The sequence below is a fragment of the Rhinolophus hipposideros genome (assembly GCF_964194185.1).
Source record: "Rhinolophus hipposideros genome assembly, chromosome: 2".
NCBI lineage: Eukaryota > Metazoa > Chordata > Mammalia > Chiroptera > Rhinolophidae > Rhinolophus > Rhinolophus hipposideros.
Window position 1 is genome coordinate 8,756,636 of NC_138048.1, and position 21,719 is coordinate 8,778,354.

The 21,719-nt window shown below is 39.7% G+C and overlaps 2 protein-coding genes across 15 annotated transcripts in view; one reads left to right on the top strand and one right to left on the bottom strand.

The window, feature by feature from the left end:
• Positions 1–21,719, top strand: part of HPS3 (HPS3 biogenesis of lysosomal organelles complex 2 subunit 1) — a 36,934-nt gene that overhangs the window by 11,899 nt on the left and 3,316 nt on the right. For 3 of the 14 annotated variants that reach the window (XM_081063973.1, XM_081063971.1, XM_081063972.1), the window contains exons 6-16: positions 4,005–4,086; positions 6,086–6,240; positions 7,759–7,867; positions 9,733–9,914; positions 10,775–10,955; positions 11,833–12,066; positions 13,292–13,477; positions 13,824–14,012; positions 14,953–15,060; positions 19,601–19,807; positions 20,467–20,557. In XM_081063973.1, coding sequence (XP_080920099.1) covers positions 4,005–4,086; positions 6,086–6,240; positions 7,759–7,867; positions 9,733–9,914; positions 10,775–10,955; positions 11,833–12,066; positions 13,292–13,477; positions 13,824–14,012; positions 14,953–15,060; positions 19,601–19,807; positions 20,467–20,557 — 1,724 coding nt within the window. Of the gene's footprint in view, positions 1–4,004; positions 4,087–6,085; positions 6,241–7,758; positions 7,868–8,030; positions 8,073–9,732; positions 9,915–10,774; positions 10,956–11,832; positions 12,067–13,291; positions 13,478–13,823; positions 14,013–14,952; positions 15,061–19,600; positions 19,808–20,462; positions 20,558–21,719 lie in introns of all 14 variants that reach the window. The other 11 variants (XM_081063976.1, XM_081063970.1, XR_013994279.1 and 8 more) reach the window with 10 other exon arrangements.
• CP (ceruloplasmin) overlaps positions 13,556–21,719 on the bottom strand; it is a 60,632-nt gene continuing 52,468 nt past the window's right edge. The window contains exons 19-20 of the mRNA XM_081063852.1: positions 18,072–18,173; positions 13,556–14,009 (exon numbers count right to left, since the gene is read on the bottom strand). Coding sequence (XP_080919978.1) covers positions 18,073–18,173 — 101 coding nt within the window. The 3' untranslated portion in view covers positions 13,556–14,009; position 18,072. The remainder of the gene's footprint in view (positions 14,010–18,071; positions 18,174–21,719) is intronic.

Genomic DNA, 21,719 nt, shown 5'->3' on the forward strand with positions numbered 1-21,719 from the left:
GTATATAGCACTGTAAATTAATGATATCCGTTTGTCTTTTGATGGCCCATACCCGCCTTTTTACTGTGTTTCCGTGAAAATAAGACCTAGCCAGACAATCTGTTCTAACACATCTTTTGGAGCAAAAATTAATATAAGAGCCAGTATTATATTATATTATATTATATTATATTATATTATATTATATTATATTAATTATACTATATTCTGTGTAAGACCAGGTCTTACATTAATTTTTGCTCCAAAATATGCATTAGAGCTGATTGTCCGGCTAAGTCTTATTTGGGGGGAAACACGGTAATATCAATGATTTAGATTCTGGTTTTGCCTTTGTTTTATTTTCTTAGACTGGGTGGGGATCTTTGTAAGGAACTATAAGGTTCTTCATGAGGGAAGATTTTCATAGGGAATTCTAATGAAATGTCGTTGGGATCAGTCAGTATATCTAGATTTCTTTTTAGATTTCCTAATTTTTTTTTCACTGCTATTATATCATTTCTGCATGAGTTATTTCATAGTGGTTTAGATCTGTGAAGGGGCCAGAAAGACTATCTGAATGTCCCCTCTGATTAGTGCAGATGGCAAAATAGCGCAGAGATTGGGATTGGTCAAGGTCATGTTGCTAATTGGTGGCAGATGTCTTGAGTCACCTTACCTTAGTATGCTGACATGATCATGGGTTCCTGAGCAGGACTTTGATCTCCTTTCCTTTTATCTCAGCAGTAAGTGATGCTTTTGGTTCTATTTCCTGTGTTTTTTAACTTAGATTTTGTGCGAGGCACTGCATTGGGCCCTCTGGACAATGAACAAGGTACACCACCTGCTTTCTATGGCAGTGACATGAGAGAGGCCCGGGGACACATACACTAGATTGGTGAAAAATGTCCTAAGACTTTATGAAACTGGTATAAGCACTGGCCGGAGAGAAATTACTTCTGGCTGAGTCATATGGGAAAGTTCTTTGTGTTTGAAGTGAGGCCCAAAAGCTAGTTAGAATTTGACAGATAGAGACTGGAAGAGAAGAGCATTATAGATGGAGGTAAGACTATACATAAAGGCTATGTTCAGGAGCACCCAATAATTAATTGTATTGTTAATTAAATTATAAAAAAGAGTAGTGACAACTGAGTGGAGTTGTCAGAATCTCCAGCAGGTGCTGGAGTCTGTTTCAAACAGCACAGGACCCACCTGGAGCTGTGATGCCCCCTCCTGGTGTGGGTGCTGCCCCCTTCTCCTCCTGCTCTCTGATGTAAGGAGAAATGCTGTTGTGTGTTTCTGAAGTGTAGACGGTGAAGGTAGCTAGTCTTCTCAATCTCCAAACTGCTGTACAATGATGTTCTTTAAATATGAAGCAACTGAAATGTCGCTCAGGGCTTTGAAAATCAAACTAAGGAATTTTTTAAGGTTTTGACCCAAGAGAGTGATGTGAGCATTGCTTTAGGACAGGTCGTGTGGCCATTATGGAATAGGGATTGAACGTAGATGAAGAAACTATTGAAGTGGTTCCAGTATGGATAAGGAGAGGTTACGTTTGGTCAGGGCAGTAGCAGTGAGAGGAGAAAGCAGAACGGATAAAAGAGGCTTCGGCAAGAGAGTTACAGATTTGATGTCTGATGGGATAATGGGAATGGAGGAGGCATAAAAACCCCACCACAGTGTGAGCCTGCTTTTACTAAAGAATGGAGCCTGGCGTAGTGTGGGGCGAAAGAGAATTCTGGTTTGTACATTAAAGTTTGAGGTACTTCAAGAATATCAAGAGGAAATGTTAAGTAGGCTTTTGGACACATAGGACTGAAGATTAGGGAAGAGAGAAAAACTTAGATGTTTTATTACCACCAAAAAGAGATGGTTATTAAAGTAGTAAGTATGGCTCCAAGAGTGTGTAGCAGAGAAAAGTGGTTGAACTGAAAACTGGTGAAAGTGATCTTCAGAAAGTGAGAGGAGGCAGAGAAAGAGCTTGAAGAATGCGAGGAAACTGTAGCATCTCAGAAATGAAAGAAAAAATAGAGGGAGAAAGAAGGAATGAAATACTAATTCCTGTACCAGAATATTGATGCCCAAAGACTAGCTATCTTTTCTTTATCTGATTGTGTAGATGTACAGGATACTGAGTTTAGAGAGTGGACACTCTAAACTTATCCGCCCCTCGTCCCATGTCCCCTTAAGTATATTCATGTTTCTTGAAAACTAGTATGTTTATATACCCTAAAAAAAAAAAAAAAAAAAAAAAAAAAAAGGCAACAGAAAAAATTTTTAAGGATTCTGTGAACAATATATTAGGTTGGTGCAGAAGTGACTGCGGTTTATAAGGTTAAAAATAATTGCAAAAACCGCAATTGCTTTTGCACCAACCTAATAAAATTATATAAGATGTCACCCTCAGAAATACATAAATAGAAAAGCCCCCTCCTTACTCCTCAGTCTTAAGCCATGTCAATAATAGGTGTATATTCATCCAACTTTTCAAACAACAATGCATGTACTCCTGTGGTTTGTTTTTCACGGAGGTGGCTCATGTCTCCGCTGTTCAGCAGTTTGCTGCGTCACTTAGCAGCATGTCCCAGACATACCGGTGCAGCACATCTCAGCTCGCTCTGTTCCTTTATACCCCTCCGAGTATTCCAGCAGTAGCCCACAGCTGGACTACTGCAAGTGGAGGTGAGTCAGAGGAGCCAGCCTTTTTATCTCTAGAACCTAACGGTCATTTCTTTTTGTTGTCATAGCCCCGTTCATCTGTCATCCTGGCCCCACCAGGTGTTTTTTGTTGCTCCTCATTGTCTCAGAGTCCCTTCCAATCATTTTAATTCCAAAGAGTGCTCACTCTCTACCCCAGATTTCTAAGCATTGGTGCACCTGTCCCAGCTCTTGTCATGACTCTCGAGGCCATGTCCCAGAACTCTGTGGAAATGGACAGAGATGGCAGTGGGCCGAGGCTGAAGTGGCAGCCCCAGCAAACAGGTGGACAGAGCCCTCACTGGTGCCTCTTATGTGTGCAGTCTCCCACTGTCACGTGTCAGAATACCTATCCTGTTCAAGAGGTGTTTCTCCTGTTTTAAGATCATTGTTAGGTTTGCTGTTAGCCCTTTATCTATTTATTTATTTATGTATTTATTTATTTATGTATTTATTTATTTTTTAATAGTTCACTTTTACTTCTCTAACTTTTTAGTTTGTTTTTAAAAATCATTCCTATGAATTCACTACAAGGTGGGTTTGTAGCAGTTTCTAAGTTAACAGTTTTTAATGTCAGTAGTGGAGTGTTGAATTATCCACATGTCACCGAACCACCAGGCATCTATCTCGCACTTACTGGGGGGTCCCTGGGTTGGTGCAGAAGCAGCTGGGGGTTGTGGAAAGAGATAGAGAGAGGAGTGTGAGGAGTGAAGAGACCTGGCATCTAATGTGGCTCCATTCTCCAGAGAGGCCTTGGACCAGGCATGAACCTTCCCTGCCCTAATCTTTAAAACAAGTTGCTGGAGTAGGTAATTCTGAAGATTCCTTCAGTCTCTGATGATCAGTTCTACCATTGGATGTGGGTTTGCATAATCTCAGTGTGTTGCTCAGTGTAATCCAGGCTCAGTGTTGTCCTCAGATGAGTGGGACAGAGATAATAGTCGGGAAACTTGGGTTCCGATCTTGGTTTTGATAGTGACCTCTCTGTCCCTTGGGCTGACCCTGGGGGCTTCATTTTGTCTGTAAATGAGGGCATTGACCCAGATCCATGGTTCTTAACTAGGAGTGTACAACAGCCAAACGTGCCTGCATTCAGCCCCTAGAGATTATGACTCAGCAGGGGTAAGGTGGGGACCAGTTATGTGTTTCTGTAAAAGGGCTTCTGAGGTGCTCTGCTTGTTAACAAGCAATCCGCCTCGTCAGCATTTGACAGATACTTGAGTCTTCCCCCATGCCGGCCATTGCTCTGCTCACCTGTGAAATCATCCCAGCTGTGGACACGTGGCTTACTGGCCCCCGCCTTGCTCAGTGGCCTCTCTCTTCTTCCTTAGTAACTACCTGCAGTGTTTCACTGTGCGGTGCAGTGCGGCCGCAGCTCGGGAGGAGGACCCAGACATGGACTCCACCGTCAAGGTCAGAACTGGCTCCTGGTGACAGTGAAACGGAAGACAAAGGGAACGTATGAATGCTCATTCACTCTTGGGTCTGAGTGTGGCTAATAGGAAAGATCTTAAAATCCTGTTTATTGAATTAGAACTTTTGAAGGTCAAATAGTATAGGTTGTTTTGTAATTCATGATTTAGATGACAGTATTTAAGATTACTTTGAAAACATCTCATTCAGAACCTAGGTATAATGCACTGTTTTAAAAGATTAGTAAAGAATATGCAGTGTAACTTCCAAGAGAGTACTTTGCAACTAACCCCCCAGTTAGGATTGCCTGTATTTTACAAGTTGGTTTATGTCTATCATAAAAAGGCACCAGGGATGCCTTTTCCTGGAAAAATACGTGTTTAGTAGTGATGGCCGTGTTAACCAGTCAGCCTTCTGTAGCATGGCTGAGGTTCTCTACTACTGTTATACCGTGTTCACCTACGTTCTGATACATGGTAGCGTTTTCTGTGACCTCACTTCTCAAGGACTCTCTTGCTCTGGCCCACCTGTAGCTTTCTGTTGCTGCCCAGGCTGACTGCCTGCCTCCAGCCTCTTGGGAAACCAGAATCACAGCTTCCCCTGTGCCTTTCTGTCTGTGGTTAAGATACACACACAGCCTTTGCAAGAGATTATGTGTTTTAAAAAGAAAGGTTATTTCCCTAGTAAAAATTGAAAGCTGACAGATTCTTTGTTCCTCTCTTCTCCTCATACCTTGCCACTACTTAAAAAAAATTTTTTTTTTTTTAAACCGCAGAAAGATATAGGCTTACATAGATGCTGATTTTGGAGTGAGGGATATATAATACATCAAGGCAGGATCAACCTACATTTGAAAATAAATCATAATTTCAGGTCTCAGCCTCATAAAACTAGAGGGAACAAGGAATAGAGAAAGGGAGAAAAAGGAGGGGTGGGGGGTAGCTGGTGGGAAGGCTGCTCTTGAGACCAGCCCTTCTGATGGTGGCGTGGAGGGAGGACAGTGGCAGCCACACCTCATGGCTCTCCCTTCTCTGCGACGCCACCTTTCTGAAATCCGAGATGCCACCCGAACAAGCACGCAGGCATTTAGCCCGCTTGCTGACTCGGCTTTGGGAGCTGGGTGTCTGAGAAAGATTTCACAGTCTCAGAGTTTGGTCCAAAGTGCACATTATCTTTATCTCCTGCTGCTCTGAGATTTCATCTCCTTGGCACCAGCCAAGGCCACCTTGACTATTCTTAGCAATGAAAAAATAGACGGAGGTGTTTCCCCAAGCACTTAGTACAAAGGGACAGGGAAGATGGCCTCTGAGTCAAAACGGTGTTAACGGAGAGAGCATGGGCCTGGCAGCATTGTGTGTGAGCCACTAGAAAGAGCTCTTCTGGTATCTTTTCTTATCCACTCCAGTTGAATTAATGTTCCCTTGCAGGGACAGCAGCCTGGCTCCTGCTCTAAGGTTTCCTCCAGTTTACCTGATACACCGCAGCCTGTCAACCATTTTAGGCAGTGTTCACACCTGAGGATGAAAGAGTTAGGGGCCATCTGAACACACAAGCATTTCTATCCTATAGACCCATTTCATGTATTCTGTGTGCATTAGAATGTCCCTTTGTAGTGTCTAATTTTGCCTAGAAACTCCATTCAGCTCACTGTTAGTGGGCATTTCTGTGGTGCAGGTTACCACCCCACGGCCGTACTCCTGGAGCCATGCGGGAGTTCTCTCAGCTACCTGTGAGCTGCACCCTTTGTCTGCATTCATTCAGTCAGTAAATACTGAGTAGCAATTTGGCAGGCACATATGAAATAGGTTGTTGGTTCCGTTAAGTTTAGATAGGATAACCTCCTCACTCTGATAAGAATAGGAATTTGAGGTTGTTTTTTGGGGGGGTAGGGGGAGGTTGGGTGGAGCAGGAAAGACTTTATCAAATAAATACACTGAATTTTGAAGATTAAAGTTCATGTCCTTTTTCTTGGTTAAATTTGTGATTTTTCCTTTACTAGGCTTGCCCACCTGTCAGTATGGATGTCTGTGCTTTAAGAATACAGCTTTTCATAGGCTTAAAAGCCATCTGTCAGTTTAAAAACCACATCATACTTTTGACCAGGGCAGACCCTGAGGCCATTCCGGAGAGAAGAGAGTCACCCAAGAGACTTCTGTAAGCATCCCTCTCCCCCAGACATTGCTGCTAACGTTTCTGGAATGAATTGCTACTGGTGTATTTTGTGTGCTTCTTACTGTAATTTTTTTTTTAAATCAAAACGTTGATCAGATGGATTTTCTTGGGTGTTCCCCCACCTTGCCCCTCCCCGCCCCTGCTCCCCCAAGGAAGAAAATAAGGTTTTAATGATCTCTAGAATATCTTTTATAATTGACCTTCGAACCTTTAGAAGAAAATGAATTTTTAAATAGTTTCAGTAAAAATCTGGAATTTTAGATGAGAAGTTAAGGGACATGCTTTTCTGTGTAATTAACAGGGAAGATAGAGCCTCTAATGCTAACCCAAACCACACCTCTATGACCTGTTTTTCTCCTTTGACCTTTCAGTGGTTACACTTTTATCCAAAGATTGTTTTCTGATATTTCAAGTCAAAAGAAATTCACAGTGCATTTCTTACCTTAAAAGCATATTCTTGCTATATGGATATGTACTGATTTACCTTAAAATAAAATTGCAATTCGATGGCACTCATTTCTGGTTGACTCTTTGATTTTCTGCGTTCACACTAGAATGCTTAATTCCAAACCAGTTATGCTTCTATTTGACCTTTTCTGTACTGTGAACTTAGTGGTAGGGGATGCAATCTAATTTGAACAGTCCTCTGTGGAAAATTTAATCAGGAAAGAAAGCTGTTTGGGGAGAAGAAACATGTCGTGTGTTTCAAGTCAAACATTGGTTTTTCTTTTTAACATAAGTTTTTGCTTTTTGGAATTGCTTGTGCCTATGCTTTGTTCCTCCGACAGGAATTATGTTGACTTGTTAACGGGTCACTTACAGAATGCACAGAGTGGTCTGATCTTAAAAGCTTCTAGCGAGAGGAAAAACAACTTGTAATCTTTCACATTTGACATTTGTACAGTGTTATGTATTTTAAATGATTTTTTTTAAATTCTGATTTATTTGAAAATTCATTTGGTCGAAGGTCTGCGTTTTAAAAGTTTGTCAACTACAGAAAATGCATCACATAGTGAAAGCAAGATTAGGGGAGTGCTTTAAGCAGACTTGCAGTTGTGTGAGTCTTGTGCATTTTCCCAGCAGACATGAGTGCTCTGAGGATTGCTCTGTTGGAGCTCAGCTTAGATTTGTGGTATAGGGCGTGCTGGACTCACGGAGGCCACGTGCAGGAGAGATGCCGGGCTCGAGGACTTTCACAGCCAAAGCTCTCTTTCTTTTGAGGGCTCTTGCCTGTTCTTTGAGCCTATTGCCCATTTAAGAATGCTTGTGGAATGAGTTGGAAGTGATTGATTTATCAATTCATGAGAGCTGTAGAATATTACATACTGTAGGCCTGGGGCAGCGTTGTGAAATGATACTCTATAAAAATAGACTGTACAGTTACTACTAAATGAAAATATTTTCATAGTTATTTTGGGTATCAAATGTTTACCATTTAAAATTGCCATTTATTAATAATATGTCTTATCTTACAGTTCTTGTCCTTTGTTTTGCTTTTAGTTCTAGAAAAGCTACCAGTGTTAAGCACAAAACACCGCCTGTAGCTGAGGCTGGGTGGAATTTGTATGTTGTGAACACGATCTCACCAGTGCAGCTCTACAGAGAAATGGTACTCCTTTCAGACTTCTGATTCTTATTTGTAGAAATTTAAAGTGGAATTGATGACCACAAATTGATTTTAATTATCATACATTCAGAATGCTATACCTACCAGCTTACAAGCTCTGTCTGACAGTGGCGTGTATATCTTTTTCCACCTTCTCCTTTTCCAGCTCCTGACGTTTGAGGAGCCGGTAGAAATTATCTTTGCTAAAGTAAGACTCCTTTATTCATACCCACCCCTCTACGAGGATCGATTAACCAGTCTAAGTATAAAAAGTCTTTGACTTGTACTTTGAACCCTAGTAAAGACAACCATGAAACGAAGCTCAAAGAAATCTTAGATCATTTATCCCTGTCTCACTCTTCCTTGAACTATTCGCAGACTGTCCCAGGGCACTGCAGCAACTATAGCACTGTCCTGTGGGTAGGGGCCAAGAATGGACATTCTTACTCCTTTCCTAAGAGTGACAGCTGCCAACTCATTTCTGCAATTTTTTAAAACTCTTTATTTTGAAATATGTAATTTCAAACTTACAGAAAAGTTTCAAGAATAAGAATAGTACAAATAAAACCTGTGTGTTCCTCACACAGATTCACTCTTAGTCAACATTATACCCTTTTTGCTTCTCTCGCTCTTTTTTTGTTTTTTGTACTCTTACACTTTCTAAATACACACACACACACACACACACACACACATTTTTTTCTGATCCTTTGGAAAGTAAATTACATAAATCATAGCCTACAACTACATACTTCAGTGTGTGTTTCCTAAAAAATAGGGATATTTGCTTACATAACCATAATGTAGTCACAGGGCTTCAGTAAATTTAACATTGATGCAATGCTTTCTTTAGTCTGTCATTCATATTCCGCGTTTGCCAGTTGACGCAATAATGGTCTAATAGCGTTTTCCCCCCACTCTGGTGCAGGAGCCACTCTGACATCAGGTAATATTTTTAATTGTCACGTGTCTTTAGCCTCCTTTAATTCAGAATATATCCAAAGCCTTTCTCTGCTTTTTTATGACATAAACAATTTTAAAAAATATATTTTCTTTCCCCTTCCACCTTTTTCATTCACGGTGAGATTCAGGTTATGGATTCTTCTTGGCCGGAACATCATATAGGTGACACAGTGTGGTTAGTGCATTTCCCAGGGCGTCCTATTGCAGTGCATGGTCTCCATCTGCCCCTCGGGGTGTTAATTGTGATCAGCAGGTCAAGGTTTTGCCCGCGTTATCCCTGTCATTTTCATGCTGAGTATTATGTCAGCTTTAATGTCCTATCTTTTTATGTCCTATCTTTTTAGTTTTGCTTAATTGAGTGTCTTAGACTTCATCTAGGTGATTTGCCTACTGGAGTCTGAAAATACAGATCCACCAACACAGCTGGTGATAATTTTTATAAGCCAACTGCGAGTTACAGAAATAGATGTAACAGAATTTGAATTCACCAATTGAAACTAAAATAAAGGGATACTCAGTCTGAATTTGAAAAAGATTTAAATCCCAGAACTTTTAAAAAAAGAAGTTAACTGTTTCAGATATGTTCATTAGCTTTATCAAACTGTGACCAAATTATTGCTAAGTTAACAGTATTATTAGTATCACAGTATTATTTGTACCTTCTCTAATGATTAGCACTGTTTCAAGGGAGGGTTTACAATCACGTATGTATTAAACTGGCTTACAGATTGTGGGGGGATAGCTAAACCCTAGCAGAATGATAAATAATCTCTTCTTGTTTTTTAGGATTTAATGTGCACAAACATTAACTTGACTAACAAAATATATAGATAGTTTTTTAAGAACGGGGAAAGTTTTCAGAGTCTGTCTGCTGCAACGTTAGCTGTTTGCCTTCCTTGTTTTAGGTAGACTACAGTAATACCTACAAGACTGCAAAAACCCAGAGCTGCATCCATCTTCTCAGCGAGGCTCATCTGTTAGTGAGAGCTGCCCTGATGGACCCCAGTCAGCTGGAACCGGCAGAAAAAGCGGAGCTTTTAGAAGCATTTAAAGAAAGCTGTGGACACCTGGGAGACTGTTACAGCAGGTTGGTGATGCTTCTTGGAAACTTGTTAGAGAAGCCATGCTGAGCTCTGGGTGTACTTACTAGCTTTTGCATCTCTGGTAGTTACCTGATAAATGGGGGTACACATGAGGGGAGGTGCTTCGCTTATTCATTTATTCCACAAGCATTTGTTGAGCACACGCTGTGTGCCAGGTATTATGCTAAGCTTAGAGATAGAAAGATGAATGTGACCTGTTCCCTGCCTCTAAGGAACTACAGTTTATTAGATGAGCAGCGAGTCTCCAGTTCATGAGGCTCCCACTCTTAATTTAGGAATTTGAAGTTTCTTTTCAGGCCTTGGGTCAGGGGCAGGCATGACCAGTGAAAATCTCTTAGGCAGACGAATTAGTAGTTTATTGCCTGTTGGCTTTAAGGGGAAAACAGCAGTTGGACGGTCTGTGATTTTAATCTTAGTATCAATGCTTTTATGATGTCAGAAAAGGACATTAGTATGAATAGTAATTTTTATTGCTGAGAATGATGTTTGCACATTTTTTTGTATATGATTGTTTCAAAGGCTTACTTGACCTACGGGAATGATTTTAAATTAATAAAACAGACTTTTCCTACCTATAAACACGATTATTTTATAGCCACATTATGAAAATAAAATTCGTCTAATTTTAAAATTTTTATTATGAGCGAGCAAAAGCAACTACTTTAATTAGAATGACTTTGCAGAATAAGACTGAGGAGCTTGTTTCAACTACTGATGATGGCTGTAGAAAAACATTTTGAGATTTATGTCATTTGGAAAGCATAATCTGTTTTGTTATCAAATGTATTAGCTATCCAGGCTTAAAAATGACAAATTTGAGGGGGTTTTGCTTCCTTTTCCGTAGGCTTGACACCCAGTATTCCCACCTTGCCTTGCCATACTATAAGATGTCTGGTTTGTCTATGGCTGAAGTTTTGGCTCGAGTGGACTGGGCAGCAGAGCATGGATCACAGAAATATGAGAGGGGATTAATCTTTTACATTAATCATTCCCTTTATGAAAACCTGGATGAAGAATTAAGTGAAGTGAGTATAGTTTTCTATTCAGTTATATCTAATATTTTTAACTTTTCATTATAGCAATTGATTTTATGTAATACTATTTAGAAGTCAAGTTCCAAATATTTTTCTTGGGTAACACATTCTTTCCTAAGAAAGGTAACTAACGTGCCCCTTTCTTCATTAATAATTATAGTTATAGCTTAGAAAAGAACTCATCAGCGTCATCTTCTCATACTTTCTCATTATATAGACAGGGAAGTGGCCCACCTGCTCAGTGTGACAGTGGCATGTCTTTAGAACAGTGACAGAACGTGGGCCTTACCTTCCTTCTCAGCTGCAAGCCTTTCCACAACCCTGGTCACCTCACAGTCCAAGGGTCCAAAGCTTCACTTACGAAATCCTGGCCCAGTGACCTTAACACATGATTGAGGATTATTTTTAACCTCTGTGTCTTTTAAAAAAGAGTTGAATACACAATATGCAAAGTTACATATTGTGATACCAAATGTTTTAAGGTTTTGAGAGAAATGAAATTTTCTTATAAGCTGCCTCATTAAGTATATTTTCTACTCAGCTGTAACTTTTTATAATGGATTTTTGAGTGTAATTTAATCCAATATTTAGTTTCTTCTTCTAAACTCTTGCTCAAATTAGAAATGGTGGCCACAATTTGGTACATATTTTTACTGCTTTTTCTTCATTTTAATTCAGCAAAGAGTCACTCGAGGTCTCCCACATTATTAGCATCAGCTCTGTCTTTTTAAATCAAAACATACTGCTATAATTTTATTTTAACTGGAATGTTGTATCTTAGCTTTGTGTCTTTTTTATTCGTTTTTCCTGACTTTGTTGCTGTCTGTTGGCTGACTGACCTTTCACCTCTTGTCCACGCTCCCCAAAGGAGTTAGCAGCTCGAGTGGTTCAGATGTTTCATGTGGCGGAGCCAAAGCAGCTTCCCCACGTTCTCTGTAGCCCTTCCATGAAGAATGTTAACCCTTTAACTGCCATGCACTATCTAAGGAAGCTGGATACATCTGGGCTTTCGTCAGTCCTAGTGACACTGAGCAAGGCAGCAGTGGCTCTGAAAGTGGGAGATCTTGACCTGCACCAACAGGAAATGAGGAGCCATTCAGAGGTATGGTGCCCTGCCTGCTATTGGGAGCAGGCTGAGTTAGGACCTGCTACTCCTGAGGTGTTGAGCTTTCCTCTGGCTTCTATCAAGCTCATTTTTCCTTAGTTGTAAAGGAAAATAGACTTGATATTAGAAAGGAAGTGACCCAAAGTGGAAGTGCTCGGGCTTTGGCTGGCAAATGAAAAATAGGAATGATCAGTGGCAGCAGTGGGTATCCAAAGACCTTTCAACTTAGTGTCAGGTATGTTCAGAGCACGGGGAATCTATAGGCTCTGTCCCAAGCCCACAGTGATGTGGCGTGAGGGAATGGTGTGTCCACTGAAAACAGAACAGAGTGGTGTGTATTCAGGTATACAAGTGGGATATTAACTGTGAGCTGTAGGAGGCCAGTAGTTGCAGAAATAGCCTGCACTTGGGAAAATCACAAGTGACTTTATTAAGGATTGGGCATTTGAACGTGTAGCAAAGAAAAGGTAGCTTTCCCTTGGAAAAGAGGCCATTTAGGGGCATGAGCCAAAGATGTTAATCATTAGTGGAAGAAATTAAGTAACATTAACTGAGTATTTATTATGTCCCACGCCTATTCTGAGCCCCTTGGATGTATTCTCTAATTCTTGCAGCAATGCTTTAAGGTAGATGCTGTTGTATACCTGTTCTACAGATGAGAGAACCAAGATAAAGAAAGGTTAAATGACTTGTCCAAGGTCACCCTGCTAGTGAGTGGAGAACCAGGATTTGAAGCAGATCGTCTGGCTCCAGATCTTATGTTCCTATACTGTTGTTTCCTTGCCTACCTGTGGTCAGATACCCACAGTATCGCTTTGGTCTCTAAAACAAGAGCTGGAGTGCTTTGTTTCTGTACAAGTGACACATTTATTATGTCAAAAGGAGCAAGTCAACATTGAGGTATCCGTTGCTTTGAAGACTAGAACTCTAGACAGATGAATTTTTTCCATAGTTTTGAGAAAAATTAAAGTAATAGTGTTGTTAAATCAAGTACACCTAAATTTAAAGTTCTCTACAAAAATAGGACATCTTGATAATTAAGTTTTAATAACTTCTATGAAGATAGTCAACAGTGGTGTTCTTAGAGTGAGAACTGATCTTTATGGTTAAAGAAAACATTGAGATTAAAGTAGATTATTAACAGAATCTTGACTGCACTAGCACGTATTTCCAAGATGAATGCAATGTACATTTTGTTCCTAAATCTCTTTTTTATCTTAAGATGAAGTTGGTATGTGGCTTTATTCTGGAACCTCGGCTGCTGATTCAACAGAAGAAGGGACAGAGTGTTCCAACTGAACTCGCACTTCACTTGAAGGAGACTCAGCCTGGATTGCTCGTTGCTTCAGTCCTGGGCTTACAGAAGAACAACAAAATCGGAATTGAAGAAGCAGATTCCTTCTTTAAGGTTTGTCACTTTGAAAATGTTAATTGTTCTGGCTGGCCTGATAAAATTAGTGGGGGTCAGGTAACAGAATAAGAGAAGTGAGTTTTCATTTGTTTATTGAAAAAACAGACTTAGGCATAACCAGTTTATAAAAGTGCATATTAAAAGAATATATCTAGAAAAATTTCATTAATGCAAGCTAGAATCTGTTTTCTGTTAAAATGTCCAAATCTGCTTTGCTGTAGCACTAATGCTAATGCCAAATTATTAAATGCATGCCCACACAATGGAGTGCTATCAAACCAGCTGAAAGTCAGTCAGTACTGTACTAATCTGGGATGTGGGGGCTTGTTTCACTGTTTTCAAGGTGCTTTGTGGTAAGGATGAAGATACGATTCCTCAGCTCTTGGTAGACTTTTGGGAAGCTCAGCTGGTAGCATGTCTCCCAGATGTGCTGCTGCAGGAACTCTTTTTCAAGCTCACGTCACAATACATCTGGAGATTGTCTAAGAGGCAGCCCCCTGACACCATACCATTGCGAACATCAGAGGACCTGGTAAGAGAATGGAATAATACATAAACTTAAATTTGTGCCTTACACATTACAATAATGTACCTTCTTATTTTTGATGGCTTTGAATCAAACCTAATTTATACTACCAGGAGTAAAAAATACACTTAAAACTTGTCCGTGAGTGAAGTTGCCCACATTTAAATAATTTTATATTCTAAGGAACACTCCTACTTCTCCTGTATTACTTGCTTGCAATGGTACCTCAGTAGCCATAGCATGGTCTCCCCCAATGTTGGCTTTCCCCAGAACACATTTGTGCTTCCTCGGGATGGTCATGATGTGGCACATGAGAAAAAGAGACCTGCAGACCTCCCTGATGGGTGAGGACCTGCAGAAGGCTTGCGGGAGAGACCTCCTTACTAGACCCCACTTCCCATTGGCCACACACACAGGGCTGTTCTGTGGCCCATGAGGCGGCCCTCAGACAATGGCCTTTACCCTCCCTGCTCCCTCCCCCCGCCCCAGCTCCTCTGCTTCTCATGGATGCCACAGCTAAAGTGGGTTCACTGGAAATGTCACCAACTTCTTGAATAAGGGGGGCTTGATGGGCATTATCTTGAGAATTTATGGAAGAGATTTTGCCTCCCAAGGAAAGTTGTAGAAATAAAAATTATTGCCAGTATTACTGTTAACTTTTACCTTAACAACACTATTGCTCTTTTTGCTAGAAAGTGCCCCCTTGGAATTTTAAAATGTAAAATACTAGGAAATATTTAGTGGAGATTTGTTCAGTGAGAAGCAGCAAGGCTAAACTTTTTCCCGGGGAATAGATTTTAAAAGACTTTCCTTCCTATTCCCAGAAAATTGAATACTTAATTCTGTGACATAGCAGAGGATTAGCGATTGCTTGCTCTTTTTGGAATAGATGAAGAACTCTTGTTTTGTTGTATTTTGTTCATGACAAACTTCTTTTACATTTTAGATAAATGCCTGTAATCATTATGGCTTAATCTATCCATGGGTTAATGTCTTAATATCATTGGATTCCTTAGCTGACAAAAATTACGCAGAAGATCTCTCCAAATTACAGGTAAATAAAAAATGCTTTTTCTTATGAATATGCCCATTGCAATTTAATGTAGGATATCAATTTGCTAAGATGTCAGGTGTCCTGCTAACTTAGAGTGTATAATTTGGGGGTACAAAATCCACAGTTAGGCATACTCAGGACCTCTGGAGGGAATTGCTGTTTCTGCCTGAAACTGCTTTACAGGAAGACTGGTTCTGTTACCAGCAAATGAGTGAGCAGCACCAAGTCCTATGACTGTCTTGCCTAGTTTTCAGATGTACTTGAAAACACTTTGTGAAGTGCCAGTATGGCAGATGTATAGTGTTTTTATTGGTATGATACATGTTTTTTTTAGTGTTCACTCAAACATTTCAGGCCTCTTACCCAGCCCAACCACTGCTATCTGTTTTATAGGAAATAGGTCAAGGTAGCCAGTGTATCTGGGTCTTGAAAAGGATTTTTTTTTTTTTAAATAAGAAGTACGATCAGAGAATGTATATCATCCTGCGAGAATTCTGACCGTGACAGTGTTTTGACTGGAAATGAGAAATGAAGTCCACATGTGGCTTGATGGATCAGACTGGGCTCAAGGTGGATGTGATTGTATTTAATGTAACTCAGTGGCCCAAGGACCAGATAGGACCCCCAACTCTGTTTGGTTTGGTCTGCCCAGTGTAGCTGCCAACATATAAAAACGGAGATTTCAAATTAAGAATTCTGAGTTTCAAGTTTCTGTTGAAAAATTCAGCAGGATTGATCACCCTGGGCCCTCACTGCCTGAGACCTGTGGGTTGGAGCCGAGTGACTTAGCGTGGGCCGTGCTCCTGCTGTGCAGCCTGCCAGTTCTCCTCCTGATGTCATCCTGGTCCAGACAGTGAATGTGTGGTATCCGTTTTCCTTACACCCAACTGGCTTCGTTCATTCTCACCATCGGTTTGACCTCGTTAGGTTTTTGAGTTTGCAACTCTAGATTTTCACTAGGAACAGGTGTAAGTGTGGCTTTATAGACACCAAAATGTCATACTGGGGTTAGGGGTCAGGGAGGGAAGCTAACAGACCACATTGCTTAGCCCCTGGAAAGCCCGTGTTGTCTCTAGAAATGAACTTACTTACATTCTTAAAAAAAATCACCAAAGAAGATTCTTATTGGTTCTTATCTCTAGTACCCTTCAGATACAGAGGCTACTGAGCCTCAGATTGGTTCATTGCACAACTAGTTCTTGAGCATGTGTTGTGAACATGGTGTATGGCATGGGACAGTGCAGGCAGGGTCTCGCCGTCCCAGGACATACGAGGTCTGACAGTGAAGTTCGAGAACTCATCTTAGAAAAAGTGCTCCATATTTCACTGCTGCATAACACTACGGTCACCTTCGAAGGACTCCCCTTGGGAAGCTGTGCACTGATGCCAGTGCCTAGTCCACCCTTCAAAGCAATTTTGGAACTCTTTTTCTGAAATGGCCATCAGAGTTGTCATCGTATTTACCCTTGATGTCCTGAATGTCATCAAAATGTCTTCCTTTCAATGTTTCCTTTATCTTTGGGTAAAGAAAGGAGTCATTGGGGGCCAGATCAGGTGAGTGGGGAGGGTGTTCCAATACAGTTATTTGCTTACTGGCTGAAAACTCCCTCACAGACAATGCCATGTGAGCTGGTGCATTGTCGTGATGGAAGAGCCATGAATTGTTGGCGAAAAGTTCAGGTCGTCTAATTTTTTCATGCAGCCTTTTCAGCACTTCCAAATAGTAAACTTGGTTAACTGTTTGTCCAGTTGGTACAAATTCATAATGAATAATCCCTCTGATACCAAAAAAAGATTAGTAATATCGTTGCAACACGTTCGCGAACTTAATTGTCACACCTTATACGTACTAATAGTGTATTTCAAGTCATAATTGTAATAAGTGCTGTTAAATCATCTGATAAACGTCAAAGCGTATTTGTAATCACTGCTTGAAAAAGTATAACTTAGTGATCTTTTCAAAATTTGTTTTAAAATTTTTAACAGGGTAGGTTCTTTCTGGGAATCTTTGCTGTTAAAGAATAGAAATGTGGTTGGCCTAAACTTTTCTAAATCATTTTCCTAAATACAGTTCTTTCTACATTATCTGTGGGTCGATTAGTCTTAGTCATTAAGAAAAATTAACCCTCAAGAAACAAAAGGATCTCATTTGGTTCTCCCCTAGAGGAATAGGGAAGTTCAGAATCACCTGGAGAGTTTTTCAAAATTATTCGCCTCCCCTCTGCCAAATCTCCACCCCACACCATGCAGATTTGATGTCAGTCTCCGTCTCTTGTCCTCAGACACTGTAATGGTGTATTTGTGCAAAAATTAAAACAATCTATAAATCATTCACATGTCAAAAACCTGCATTTGAAATGACACAGTAACTGGCAAGCGTCCTGCCCTTGCCCAAATCGTCATGGTCCCCCCCAGTCCCCACCTCCTTGCAGCCACCTGGCCTTGGAGCTGCAGCTGTGGCTTTGTGGGTGCAGAGGACAGAGAAGTCTGGATCCCAGCCCTGCAGAGGCGGCTGAGGATGAGAGATCTACATCAGGGAAGAGAGTAAAGAGTGCGCGTACTGGAGGTGGAGATAAATCCATTTCCATCCTGAAGAAGAAAAAAAGGAGCACTCTGCTAAGAAGCAGGCAATATTAAGAGTATTGTAAAGAATAGCAGTAACCTTTGGACCATTTTTTTATTCAGTAATGTCCATGTTGCCTGGTGTTTCTTATTTTTAAACTTCTTGATGATATGGCTAAAACAAAGTAAAAGTTCATGGCTAACCCATTTGCACCAAGCTTTGACTAGTTTCATTTTAACCCTGGTTCGGGTTACCCATGTCTTGCTCCTTCCTGCCCAGCCCATTGTTCTGATTAATCAAGAATGTAGAAATAATCTGTGTGTTTTTTTCATGTTGGGAGATCCTGTGAGTGGCAGATTATCACCTTATTTCATGTTTGCTATCTTGTTGTAAGGAAATTATTCAGATTAAGGTGATTATTAAACTTGCAGGAATGAAAAGGACCAACCTCATTTTCCTAGCTGTTCCTTGGTAGACATTTGGAATAGAATAATCACGCTGACTGCAAACAGATAGTTCCCATTCCATATCTGCCTGTGAGCTTGAGAAGCTGTAGCAAAAAAGGATACAGGAGGAAGAAAATTAGTGTATGATCTTCTCATCTTTATCCAGAAGAGAGGAAAAGCAGAGATTATTTTGGTAGTAGTACAGTTGAACCTTGAATGATGCGGGAGTTAGGGGCATCAACTGCCCTGGCAGTGGAAAATCCACATAAAAATTAAGTCAGCTCTCAGCATATGTGGATTCCCAATTGCCTGTTGAGCAACTCGTGTTTGAACTACGCAGGTAACTGAAAAAAATCCGTGTATAAGTAGACCCGTGCAGTTCAAGTCCGCATTGCTAAGGGTCAACTGTATTTACAGTTTAAATCAAGGGTGTCCAAACTGCGGCCCCGGGCCAACTGCGGCCCGCAATCCATTTTTTATTGGCCCGCAGCAAATTCCAAAAATATATTTAGTTTACTTAAATAAACCAGGTGAGGCAATACGTACTTCACCTGGAGTGAGTGGCCCAGTTCTTTGTGTATTTTACCACATATGGCCGTTGGTGAAAAACGTTGGAAAAAGTTTGGACACCCCTGGTTTAAATGCTTAAAAGTAAAATAATTGGTTACAGTTCTGAATAGTGAAATAGTACCTTTTATTCAGCTTGTGGCAAATGGTATTGGTACAGATTATTAGGTTTTTAGCAATTGTTTTAGTTTCCTTAAATGTTCAGTTTTATTTTTTGGTTATATATGTAGTTCATGCTTATTATACAAACTTTGGAAAATACAGGGAAGTATGAAAAAGAAAACAAAACGTGGGTTTTGTCCTCCCATTTATTGAGCTGATCTCTGTTTCAAATTCTATGTTCTTCCAAAGGCATTTCTATATGTGTATGTACCTATGTAGTTCTTACAAAACTGATCACGCTCTGAATATAATTTTGTATTGAGATGTTTTTACTCATTATTTTATCATGAGCGTTAGGTCATTAAGTAGCCTTTGAAAAGTTTTAATCGTTATATAATATTCCATCATATGAATGTACCATAATTTATTTACTCATCCCTTTTTGTTTAACATTTAGGTTGCTTCTAGTTTTTCAATATTGAGTACTCTTATGGTGAACACCATTGGACATAAGTCTTTGACCCCAATGTTGATTATTTCCTTAGGATAGAGTCCTAAAGCATTCCCATTAGTTTTAATTTGCAGTCTATCCAAAGCAAATAAAATCACGTTATTTTACAAATGATTGGTTTCTATTAAACAGATTGTTATTCTTTAACTAGAGTTGGTTTAACTATTGTTTAATACTTCAGTCCACTTAGACATACTAAATAAATATCATGCATGTGCTCTAAAATTTCATTCTTTTCTTTCTCTTTTTTTTGCAAGTGAAGTTTAGTCTTTTTAAAAAATGGTATTCTGTATGCTGTGCTTTAGTTTTTTGGGTGCCTCATTCCATAACATTTTACTTTTCTGTTCATAGTCTCTTATATGTGGTCCTTCATTTGACATAGCTTCCATTGTTCCGTTCTTGGAGCCACTCTCAGAAGACACTGTTGCTGGCCTCAGTGTCCAGATTCTGTGTCAGACGCGTTTGAAAGAGTATGAGCAGTGTATAGACATACTGCTAGAGAGGTGTCCGGAGGCCATCATTCCATATGCTAATCATGAACTGAAAGAAGAAAATCGGGTACGCTTTTCAGATTATGTTTTTTTTAGGCTTGATCAGTGATAATCCGATTTGATAATCTTTGTTGCCTTATCTGCAAAATGGGGACAAATTATGCCAGTCCAACCTCACGGGGCTGTGCGGGTCAAATGAGCATGTATGTTTAATCTGTTATGTGTTTTGCGTATTGTTCGAGGCCATTAAAGTGTATGGTGATAGTAGGTTCTCGTCATTAAAAATCTCGTTTGAAGATGAAGTAGGCTATTTATTACCTGAAAATCCGGGAAACATAATGTATGGTGGGAAAATATTTTCTGGGCATTTTTATTTTAGAAATTAGAGTTTCAGACTTTAGTACTTTCTTTTTCCTTCCTTCTTTCCTTTCTTCTTGCCACCTAAGAGATGATACAGGACATGTCTATATGTCTTCTTGAAAATAGCCATGTATTTATGTACAATATACATATTATTAGATTTTTCAAGTTATAAATCTGACTTTTATATTATAGTTTAAGCAGAAGACTGGCTGCTGATAATATCTTCTGTTATCACAAAGTTTGCTGCCTTAACCAAAATGATGTATTTTTGCCCTGCACTTTCCTGCACAATCTTCTTATGCTTGTTGGAAATCTGAATAAAATGCATCAAACTTAAAATTTATTCATTTTTTCCTAAGATAGACCTTGTGGTGGAAAAAACTGCTGCCTGAACTTTGTCAGAGAATAAAATGTGGTGGAGAGAAATATCAACTTTACCTGTCATCGTTAAAAGGTAAGTGATCATTTTTGCTTGATTATAAATTTAATTGTGTCTTCGATTTAGTTTCCATAATTTGCTGAAGGCTTGCTTTCTCTAATTTTTTCATATTACTATTAAGTGAGGTGAAGAAGGTCTTCACAGAACTACCGGGAGAGCTTATTTTCAGCATATATACACTCCATCCTGTCATAGATGATATTCATCTCTTCTAGCTACAGAGTTGATGCTTTTAAGTTAATCTTTTCAAACGCTTTCCAAGTTATCACAGTCATAGAAACTCATAACCTCAGTATTTTAAAATTTTGAATACCTATTAAAATGATTACATTTTTATTAGTGATCTCAGTACTTAATGTACTTCGTATAGGAAATTAAGATGATTACCAGTATTAATCAAATGGTAAGCAAGTATTGAGGAAGGACAAGGTTCTCAAGGATTTAAAAGGTGAGTGTCTCTAAACTGAGCAGTATTTTGCAGCATAGGTAGTTATTTGAATTTTCATAATTCATAATCATTTGTAAATCTTGAGAGAGTATATAGTTATTAAGTTCTCTACTCTTGTTAATTGTTGGCCTAATGACAAAAGGTGTGGTTATATTGATTTCAATATTCATAGAATAGAAGAAATTGATAGTGTTGGAATTGCATTTTCCAGCTGAGACAGTTGCTTTTTAAAGTGTTAGGCAGAGCCAGTGGCCATTAAGGGTATTTTACTGAAGATCCCCATTTAAGTAAAGTTAGACATTTAAGATTGGGAGGAGGTGACTTTATAGTAACTTTTTGTCCTGCCCATCTTCCTGAGTGATTTTTTGGTTTTCAGAAGGGGAAGTGTCAGGTGTTTGATTGCCCGGCCCCACGTGGATCGAGTTTATCACATAACTTTGAACTGATCGTTTGTGTTGGTGGGTCACTTTCCAATGCAGACGTCTTACATCGTCACACCTCAGCAACACCGTTACCTTAAGACTCTTTCTTCATCCTTTTCTGATCCACGTCCACAAACTCTCTGTTCCTAATTTACCCATAATCATTCCTACAAACGTTCCATTTTCCTATATCTTTAAAGTGTTTGTGTGTGCACACACGTGTGTGTGTGGCTCGTGGGACTAAGTGCTGTGTGTGAGTTACCTTTGTTAGACTGTGGTACCTCAAGAGCTGTATAGTGTTTTAGTT